The sequence below is a fragment of the Brassica oleracea genome, chromosome C7 (assembly GCF_000695525.1).
Source record: "Brassica oleracea var. oleracea cultivar TO1000 chromosome C7, BOL, whole genome shotgun sequence".
NCBI lineage: Eukaryota > Viridiplantae > Streptophyta > Magnoliopsida > Brassicales > Brassicaceae > Brassica > Brassica oleracea.
The window spans coordinates 4,601,104-4,611,045 of NC_027754.1; the positions used below are offsets into that span (position 1 = coordinate 4,601,104).

The 9,942-nt window shown below is 42.3% G+C and overlaps 2 protein-coding genes across 2 annotated transcripts; one reads left to right on the top strand and one right to left on the bottom strand.

Moving 5' to 3' along the window:
• LOC106302131 (DEAD-box ATP-dependent RNA helicase 47A-like) lies at nucleotides 1-1,973 on the top strand. Its single transcript, XM_013738652.1, has 7 exons — nucleotides 1-453; nucleotides 705-732; nucleotides 894-1,021; nucleotides 1,111-1,176; nucleotides 1,256-1,368; nucleotides 1,493-1,592; nucleotides 1,680-1,973. The coding sequence occupies exons 1-5, from the start codon at nucleotides 265-267 to the stop codon at nucleotides 1,340-1,342; spliced, it is 498 nt and encodes a 165-aa protein (XP_013594106.1). The 5' UTR covers nucleotides 1-264; the 3' UTR covers nucleotides 1,343-1,368; nucleotides 1,493-1,592; nucleotides 1,680-1,973.
• Nucleotides 1,974-2,305: 332 nt separating this feature from the next.
• LOC106304337 (protein FD) lies at nucleotides 2,306-3,583 on the bottom strand. Its single transcript, XM_013740745.1, has 3 exons — nucleotides 2,934-3,583; nucleotides 2,729-2,806; nucleotides 2,306-2,577 (listed from the first exon to the last, which is right to left on the bottom strand). The coding sequence occupies exons 1-3, from the start codon at nucleotides 3,432-3,434 to the stop codon at nucleotides 2,506-2,508; spliced, it is 651 nt and encodes a 216-aa protein (XP_013596199.1). The 5' UTR covers nucleotides 3,435-3,583; the 3' UTR covers nucleotides 2,306-2,505.
• Between the last annotated feature and the right edge of the window lie 6,359 nt (nucleotides 3,584-9,942).

Below are 9,942 nucleotides of genomic sequence, written 5' to 3' on the forward strand. Positions count from 1 at the left end.
GCAATAAACCTAAGCGACGTCTCTTAATGAGGGACAAGAAAAGGAACGAGAAGAGACATCTCTTGTGATTCCTCTTCCTCCCTCTTCACCTTCTCCAGAACTTGATCTCACTTCATCGCAGATCCTGATCAATTAAAGTACACGATCTTGCTGGAGAGGCTTCCGCTCAGACATTTGAAGGAATCGGCGGCGAAACCACAACCAAGGCCGAGCAGCGTCGTTGGCATAGAGGAAGAGAAAGGCATTAAGAGTAAGAAGAAGAAGATGGCTGAAAGTTTCGAGGAGCTAGGGCTAAGCGAGGAAGTGATGGGAGCTTTGAAAGAGATGAGCATTGAGGCTCCTACTGAGATTCAATGTATCGGAATACCTGCTGTTATGGATCGCAAGAGCGTCGTCTTGGGATCTCACACCGGCTCCGGCAAGACTCTTGCCTACTTGCTTCCTATTGTTCAGGTCACTCTTCTTCTTCCTGAGCTCCGATGTTAAACTCTTGCTGCATATACAGTGCTTGGTTCATGGACTGATTGTTAGCTAAATTGATAAAGTTATGTTTCTGTGGATTTGCTGGTGTATTCTTATGTAACAGTAGATGATTTGATTTGTTTCTTTAGTGTCATTTCATGATATCTTTAGATATGAAGATAGGTTGGTTGATGTTCTTGAAAACATGGCGTTTTAAGGTGTATTGGTTTGATTTTTTGCAGCTGATGAGAGAAGATGAGGCAACCCTTGGTAAAATGACTAAGCCTAGGCGTCCCAGGACTGTTGTTTTAGTTCGTTGATGGTGTTGCTATGAGTTTGTGGCGTTTGTGAAAATTCAAATCTGGGAGCTTTGTTGAATTGGTGGATGTTAATTTTTTTTTGTTTTGTTTTCTGTTTTTGTTGTTGTGAAGAGTCTCAAGTCGATGAGAAAGCTCGCGAGGTTAAGGGCAAAGACGAGTTGGTAGCAGAGGAGGAGAAGCTGCTCAAAGAAAAAGAAGACAAGATTGTTTCCTTGCAGACTGAAGTCTCATCGTTACAAGTATGGATCTTTATATTGTTTTGGTTTCATCTTCTCGTTTGGAACTTGTCGTAAACTGTTTTGAATTTGAACACTTTTCCAAAAAATAGGGATCATCAGATTCTGCAAAACAGTTGGGAAAGGTTCAAGCACGAGTTGTTGAGTTAGAGAAGCAGGTTAGACTTTTAAGTTCTAGAAAATCAAATCTGTTTATATGGCTAGATTTAATTTTGTGATGCTACTTCTTTTATTCAGGTGGAGGTACTGGGAACTTCTTGGAGCAAAAGAACAAGGAGAAAACTTCCACAGAAGCTCGGACTAAAGAGGCTGAGAAAAAACTAACCGAACTAAACTCGAGCCTAGACAAAGTATGTATCTTTCCCCTTGTTTCACTTTCTATTTTAGGGACGTGGTGAATGCTTGTTTTACGTTCTTTATTTCAGCTCTAGCTAGACTTCGTTTAGGCTGAGTTTTTGTATCTTCATGATCTAGGCTCCTCATTTATGCAATAGACATGGTTGTTGGAACCCCTGGTAGAATCCTTCAGCATATCGAAGAAGGAAACATGGTCTATGGAGATATCGCATATTTGGTATGCTCTTATTCTGGTATCTTGACATTATATGTTCCATGATTTTGGAAGTAAACAAAGCTCAATGATGATGTGTTCTTTACACAGGTGCTGGATGAGGCAGACACTATGTTTGATCGTGGCTTCGGTCCTGACATTCGTAAGTTTCTTGCCCCACTGAAACAGCGTGCGTTGAAAACAAATGACCATGGGTTTCAAACCGTCTTAGTCACTGACACCAGAATAAGCACATGGGCTTCCTCTTGATACTCAACAGTTTACAATGTGAGTGATTGGTGTTGTTCTGTTTCATGTTACATGTTCTTCTTTTGTTGTTCTTGTTATTGATTATGGTGTGTTATTACTTGAATTGTGAAGATATACAAAGCTTATTCTCATTGATGTGTTGTTTTATCATAAATTTTTTTAAGAACCCTTAAATAAGAGATTTGCAATGTCCTAAAGTTTTTAACTAAGTCTCTTAACCAAATTTACTACTTAAATAGTATTAAAAATTAATTAAGAGACCTTTAAGGGCCTCTAGGATAACGATGCTCTTAGATACCACCATATTTGCTCTTATGTGTTTTATCTGTCTCTCTATTTTTGGTTCCCCGTTTAAGTATTCACAAGAAGAAGTCAACAATAAACTTCTTGAGCATCATGGCCAAGATTTTTATCCCTTAAGGTAATTGAGTGAACCAGAGTAGTCGGCGAGAACTACAGTGCTCTTAAACAGTGAAAAAGTAGGCATATGTTAAGTAGAAAAATAGTACACAAGTCAAAAAGGTTTGATAGAAAAACGACACAAGACGAATGAAAGTTCGTTACTACACTCCCCAAAACTACTACATCCACAGATTTACCTTAAGCTAAGAATGTACATATTATCCATGCTTCTCTTCTCCATGACGTGAGTTGGATGTTTTTTTTCTCAAAATGGAGTTGTCCAAGACCGTTGAAGCTTTCTCTTTGTTTGGTGTTGAGTTGCTTCCGCCATTTTCAACTGCATTTTCCCATAACATACAAAACAAAGAAAAACTTGACATCAGTCTAGCAGCAATCTTACACTCACAATCTCCTTAAGAGTTAATACACGAAAAAGTTACTGCATATAGTAATGTAACATTTTAGAATTGGACTTCAAAAGATTGTACCTGCTCTTCTTGTCTCTTGAGTCTTGCATTTTCCTTCTGCAAGTGAGATATTGCAAGCTCCAGCTCGTTTGTATATGCCTGAAATAGAAGAAAAAAATATATACCATTTTTTTAAATACAGAGAAGAAACTGTAGATTCAACACTAGATTCAGTTTCTGTTTCCTTCAATTGATAAGGCGGAGAAAAGTAAGGAGAGAGGCATTCCTGTTTCCTAGCCCTCGAACGAGCAGCAGATTCTCTGTTCTTGATCATACGCTTATGCCTTCTGTCTCCTCTGCTTTCATCAGATTCTTGGCCTCCTCTTTTCATCCCAAAACAACCAAACCTCGCAGATTCATCAAAGTGGGTGTTAATGGAGTGAGGGTTTAAACTGAGAACAGTTTCAGGAGGAGGAGGAGGAAGAGAGCGGTGGAGAGTGGATGAAGAAGAAGAAGGTGGTAGTGGTTGTGGTTCTTGATTCAAAGGCTTCTTGAGGAAATCTTTGAAGATGGAGTTATTAGGGTTTTGGTTGCTCAACACTGGCTCATGATCAATGTTTAGCTGGCGATGTTGGTGTAGGGAAGCAAGGTTGATATCTTTCCATACCTCTTCCATGGTGACTTGAGTCATGTTCTTGGCTTGTGAATATGAATGAGGTAATGAAGATGAAGATGAGGAAACAGAAAAAGCACTATGGTTGATTTTATGTTTTGCTGATGACAACATTGGAGATCAGAACAACACCAAAAGCTTTGTATCTTTGAGTGAGAGAGAGCAGAGAGAAGCTGAGAGAGAGAGAGAGTTTCTTCTCTTTCAATCTCTCTCCATAGTCATTTCTGGTATTATGATGGTTGTTGGGTCCAGCACAAGAGACAAAGATGTAACTGTTCTTGAACAAAATAAAAATAAGTTAATGTGATGACTTTTCTCGCTTTATCCAAAAGTTGATAGTGATAAATATACAGTTGTGACGTCAAACTTTTTCTCATAAGATAATCATTTCAACATTTTACATGATTTGATTATATTAGCAAATAGCATGATCCTTAAATCCGGAGTTGGTGGGAAATAGATTCTTTTGATTTTAGAAAAGTGGCCAATAAGCCATGGTTTTGGTCTCACTTTAATACCACAATTCAACACTCTTTAGTTCGCTTTCAAATGTCACATTTGCTATAGTTTTTACTTTTTAACCAAATTTTCTGTTTTTTTTTAATTTACTTTTAGGTAAATATATTTTGAAAACGTTCATAGTGTTATAGTGTTGCTTACATAATGCATCTGTAAAGAGTGGAATTGATCGTCAATGTAACGAACCCCCGGCGTAAGACCGGGGTTACCGAAAGGGTGTTAAAGACATGTGTCTATTCGTTTAGACAATCCTACGTGTCCCGTTACTGGTCATAAGAGTCGACGGACACATAACCTTCTGTGAAATACTATCACCCGTATCCATTTACTTCTACTTACAGTCCTGCGCACAGGAAAATGGAAAGGGAGGGAATGAGCAAACGAGGTACTCAGTTAAGTGACTCTAGACCAGCATGCCCACATGACACTCTACACTATCTTATGCGGGAACCAGGGCTGGCTAGCCACTACAATCAATTAGTGCAAGTTAACATTTCATAACATCATCATTCTATGCATTTCTACCAACCTAGCTATCAACCAACACAACGATCTCAGTCATTGCTACACACATGAATCAATAGACTCGACCGAGTCGACTCCAAGCAACCTAGACGTATGGACCTATAGCCATTTACGGATGTCCCTACGCGTTCCGACCTGACCTGGAAGAGTGCCCCTCTTGGGAATCCATCCCCCTCCAGCTTCCTACATGGCTATCCGAGTTGCAGCACATTGGCCTACACCTGGCACTGTCCGCCACCCCGGTCGTAATAGCCATACTTATGCCACAACTCGGCATTGACTCGATCTTAAGCGCCTCGAACATTTTATATCCCGCCTTTCGCGGTCACCGTACTTTCACGGTCTTTCTCACCTCGCCCACGAGTACCTCATGTTAGGATACTGTCCCATGGGCTCCTGCGGGTACCTCATGTTAGGCTACTGTCCCGCAGGTTCAAACATCCTAGTCTAGACGCACACCCGTTCTCGGTGTTCCAAACAGGACAACAAACAAGTTCATTGACATGTTCACATTCTCATTCTCATTCTCATTCACTTTCTCATTCACTTTCTCATTCTCGTTCTCATTCAGTTACACTTAGACTCAACTCCATTCACTGGACGCCACCCATTATCGGTGTCTCACACAATACACTTCACATTCTCAACCATACAACAGATACCAATTCTACATATCTATCACCTTAGGCATTCACTTCTTTCTAGCAACATAGCTCTCATTCAAGGATCCACATAGGAATCACAACAACCAATCATCCAAGCGATCATCATAAACAATCATCCACATCAACACAAGGCAGTTCATTAAGTTCTTTAAACAAGATGAGGGTTCTTATGCAACATGATCTATTCATCTAGCAACCTAGCAGTCTTCATGAGCTATCAACCTAACTTTCAAACATGGTCTAATCAAACCTAACTCCAACATGGGAACAAGATGGGTTCGAATCATCTCACCTAAGTCTAGATCTGGATCTAGAACAAGAGGCAAGGGAGATGAGATCTGGTCACCACCATACCACATGACTGCAACCACCACTACCACCACAACTCGGCCACCGACGATGAGAGAGCGGCAATGGCAAAGAGAGAGCTAAGGGAGAGCCGCCGGGAGAGAGAGAGAGGGAGAGAGAGAGAGGAGAGAGAGAGAGAAAGAGAGAGAGAGAGAGAGGACAGAGAGAGGATAGAGAGAGAGAGAGACGTGAGAGAAGAAGATAGAAAAGGAAAAGAGGAGCTTGACGGCTAGGGTTTCCTAGTCTCTCTAAATCTCTGCAGAGCTCCGCTTCAAGTTTCTGGTGAGGAAAAAGAAGAATGGAGACTCTCTATTTATAAGAAAAGCCCATCTCCCTTAAAAAAAATGGGCCAGGTATCGGGATGTTACAATTTTCTCCCACTTAATGGAATTCGTCCCCGAATTCCGCGTGTCGATACTCCAACTCTAAACATCTCGAACCCAAATGGGTAAACAACTCGTCATTTAAAATCTAATGGAACCTGCAACAAACCCGGTTCCCTATTCCTCACGGAGATCCAACGTCCTCTTAAATCCGAAATCGATTCTCCAAAAGCGTTCTCATCCTCAGATTCCTTTCATCTCATATGCATTTCCATAACACAAACCCTCTTGTCGGTGTAATCCTCTGATGAGCATGTACCTCTTATATCCTTTCATAAAGCAGCTCATCATCAAAAATTATATCTGCTAAGCGGTTTCCTGGATCATCTCAGGCTCTAGATTCTTATCTCCCCCACTTTGGTTCAACATAAGGGGTCCAACATGGTTGCTCATACAATTCTCATAGGGGATATCCATTTGCTTGAGTCATAGCTAATGTCTTGCATGGATTCAACTAATATCAGATCCATTAACCAACTTCCCCTCTAAGATCAACACACATGTACACCACATAGGTTGATTGCCATGTCCTTGGCGACCCAACAACAAAAATCTATTGTTATCATATTCCATTTCCATTCTGACACAGATAACTCTTGCATCAATCATATACAGACTCACACCCCACCGTTCTCAACTAACAAATCTCAACTGCGAAACTCCATTAAAAACCATCTTTATCCTTATCCATGGCAGTTCCTCTTCGAATTCTGATAAACTGTTTGCTGCCCACTATAATGACCATTGCAACCAATAAACTTGTCTCATGATCTCTTCCTTCACCGTCACGTGGTACCCAACCACATCTCTGTTAATTAACTTAGTGAACACTTCATCTCACGAAACTTAACAAGCTACTCCCAAGTACCATTATACTCCTCCTGTGGAATAGAATATTGTGTATTCGATCATCCCTACCGCATGCTTATCTTAGTACTCTTGAAGCATCGTACATCCACTTCACAGGAACATGTTGTGCATCAGTTGATCCAAAGACACACTTCTACAACTGGTAATGTCCATTACCAGTTCGTAATGTTGTCTTCTGTATATTTTTATTTGATATCAGAATTTGGCAATACCGTAATGTCAAATCGCTCTTAGTGAACTCCAAAGCTACTTGCAGTAGGTTCCAATAACTCAACGTACTATATGGTGCTAACCGATATGGTTTCTTTGACTAGCTGATGTTCTGTATTTCCGCTCTATGGCGTATGCACTATCTCAGTTCAGTGGGTCCTTAAAAATGCTTAAAAGCGTCCGCATACTCGACTACTACAGGAATGGTATCCAATACTCAGAGCTTCTGCTTCCAAATACAAATCATTCCCCTTTCCACCTAACTCTTCAGCTTTCAACATCAAGATTATATCCATATCCTAATCTTTATTCCATTAAGGACTACTCTCCTCTCCTATCGAGGGTTATGAGTACATGCCAATACAATACATTAACTCCACATGCTTGGTCTCAGGTTTGTTTTTCCTGGATCTCCTCATATTCATTAATCTCTGACTTCCGTATAGTTTCTCGCTAAGCCCCGATGCTATCACTAACACACTGCAACATCCCCGAACACTAGTACACCTCTAAATACGCATCCCAAAATTCTGTCATTTCATATCATTCCAAACTCCAACCCCATCAGGTCTCCAATCCATGCAGGTTCACACCGATGAGAGATATTAACACTACCACATACCCTCCCATGGCCATCATTCTCTATACTCCCTCGGTCCCAACCCAGGTAGCCTCGATTGAAATTTCCCTTAAAATTCTACCAACGGGTGTCGCACCAGTGTCAAAGAGAGTGTACGCTGCCGCTCCTCTGATCTCGACAGATCCTGAAAATATTTTTGCTCCTTCATGGTCACCCATGACGAAAACCCTCAATCTTTTCTCTGACCTCCTTGTCGGGACGGGTAGTTAGGATAGCACTTCAACCGCAGATCCTACTAGTTGAGTCCAGCAGCCCCGGCCTGGTGTTTAGGTACTCAACACCGAACATATCCTCGTCCCCGGAGTCCCTCGGTCTGACCATGTCTTCCTTGATGAACGAACCTCCTATCATAGCCCTGCTGGTTGTACTGGTAGTACGCTCCCGTACACTATACCCTAGTGTGGTTCTTCTCGCACTTCCACTCTTGTTGCAGCGAAACCGCCTTTTGTCAATGGCGATATCGCAAGTTCTCATTGGGCCATGAGTATGTGATGCTTGGTTCGCATATGATCTTCTTACAACCCAAACTATAGATCTACAGCCTTTTAGACCAGCTCATAAATATCCCAGTAATCTTGCACGTTACAACTATTCTTCAGTTTGGTCCTCATTTCCTTCGGGAAGCAATGACTTAGTTCTCGCCCCCTTAGATAGTGCCCGACAAAACCTCCTCAGGAGATTACATCCTTATTGTATTCCCTTACATTCATGTCTCCTTGACGGATATTCTGGAACTGGCTATCCATTAGATATATGTCCTTCCTCGGGAAATACCTTCATTGACATATGACCTCAACTTGTCTCATTGAACCTCCAAACCCATGATATCTGCCACAACATTCACACTCTCGGTAGTTACATAAGTTGGGTTTCCATCTCTGGCTTTTCCTCCATCCGCTGAAACTCATGTGTCTGGCGATGAAACTTTGTCAATGGGTGTCACCGATGGGGTACCACCTATCTCCTTATGGTGCGCTGAGTCTGAGTGTAGATCGGATTCCACCATGCTTGTCATGTCCCCGATCCGAGATAAGATCATTTGGGACGAGCCATGGTGCAAGGAGACGCACCAGTCACGTCACTAGACCAAGGGACAAGCGTATCATGGCTCAGGTAAAGGGTTAAGGGTATCAAAGGGTTGAGACTTAACCAGAATGAAGTAAGGATGAGTTTTATGGAGTTGGACGAGTAATGTGGGAGCTGGGCGAGGCGATGGTCAAGCTCAGGCAGATCGGGCAAGCTCAATGGGAGCTCAGTCACTGTGCATCAGCTGGTGGAGCTGGAAGGACTAGCTCACTCAGCTGGGGCCAGCTAGCAATCAGCTCAACTCAGCTGGGCTGAGTGTTCATGTCCGGGACGGTTGAGCGGTTACATGGGCGGTTGTGGTGGTTCGGTTAGATGGTGAGGCTATGGCATGGACGATCAGACTAAAGTCCAGGCCTTAGAGCCAAGATTGAAATCGATTGAGACAGGATCAGTTGGAGGCAGTTGGGGCCGGTTTTGGAGCAGTTGAGGCGAAAGGATGCAAGAGGAGAGAGAGACACATTTTCGGCCACAACTCCCACCCCTTTGCCCCCTTGGCAATTCCGACTCCCTCTCTCTATAAATACAAGGCCATGGGGTCAGATTTGGAGACACAATTACCTTAGGGGAACCCCTGCCAAATTCGAGAGAGACAAACCCTAAGAAAGAGAGAGAGAACCGGCGATCCAAGGAGAGAACCAGCAAGAGGCTTGGCTGTTCCAGTGGAGACTTGATCGTGGAAGGCAAGGCTTGAAGAGATGGATACCAGACAGAGAGAGAAGGACAAGGACAAGGAGAAGGAGATGGCGCCTGGGGAAAGAACGCCTAAGGTCAGTGGTGTGGACAGAAAGCAATCGGCCCTAGCCGGCTGATGATCTGATCGGGCTTGTGGCCGGTTTGCTATGCGCCTACATCTACTCTCCCTATCTCTTTGGATTTGCCTGTATAATAAGTTTATTGTGTTGGATTGGCTTGGTCAGACAGGGAATATTGAATCCAGGCCTTGGCTGGTTCAGTAACTAAGCCCTTGGCCTTTGGTCGGGCTGTTCATGATCGGATCTGACATTTCTAGAGTGATTTATTGGATTCTGATTATGGGAATCTCTTAGTTGAGATTTATCATGGATTATCATGAATTTTAATTATTTTTTGGGAATTTATTTGAGTATGTTGATTTTTGGACATAACCTAGATTCTAAGTATCCGAACCATGCTAATCTAGACTTGATGTTAGGATATCGGCCTTATGAGTATGTAATATGATTTGTGTGGTTTCAGGATCAGACATGGACCGTGGTAAAGGAAAGGCACCGTGAGGATTCAGGCCATGAGAAGATGTGTGGTGAATGGGTCATTGTAGATAGATGTGAAGTATTGATAGCCTATTGTGCAACTTGTGAACTTATGATAGACTAAGCTTATTAGTATGAACCTATGAA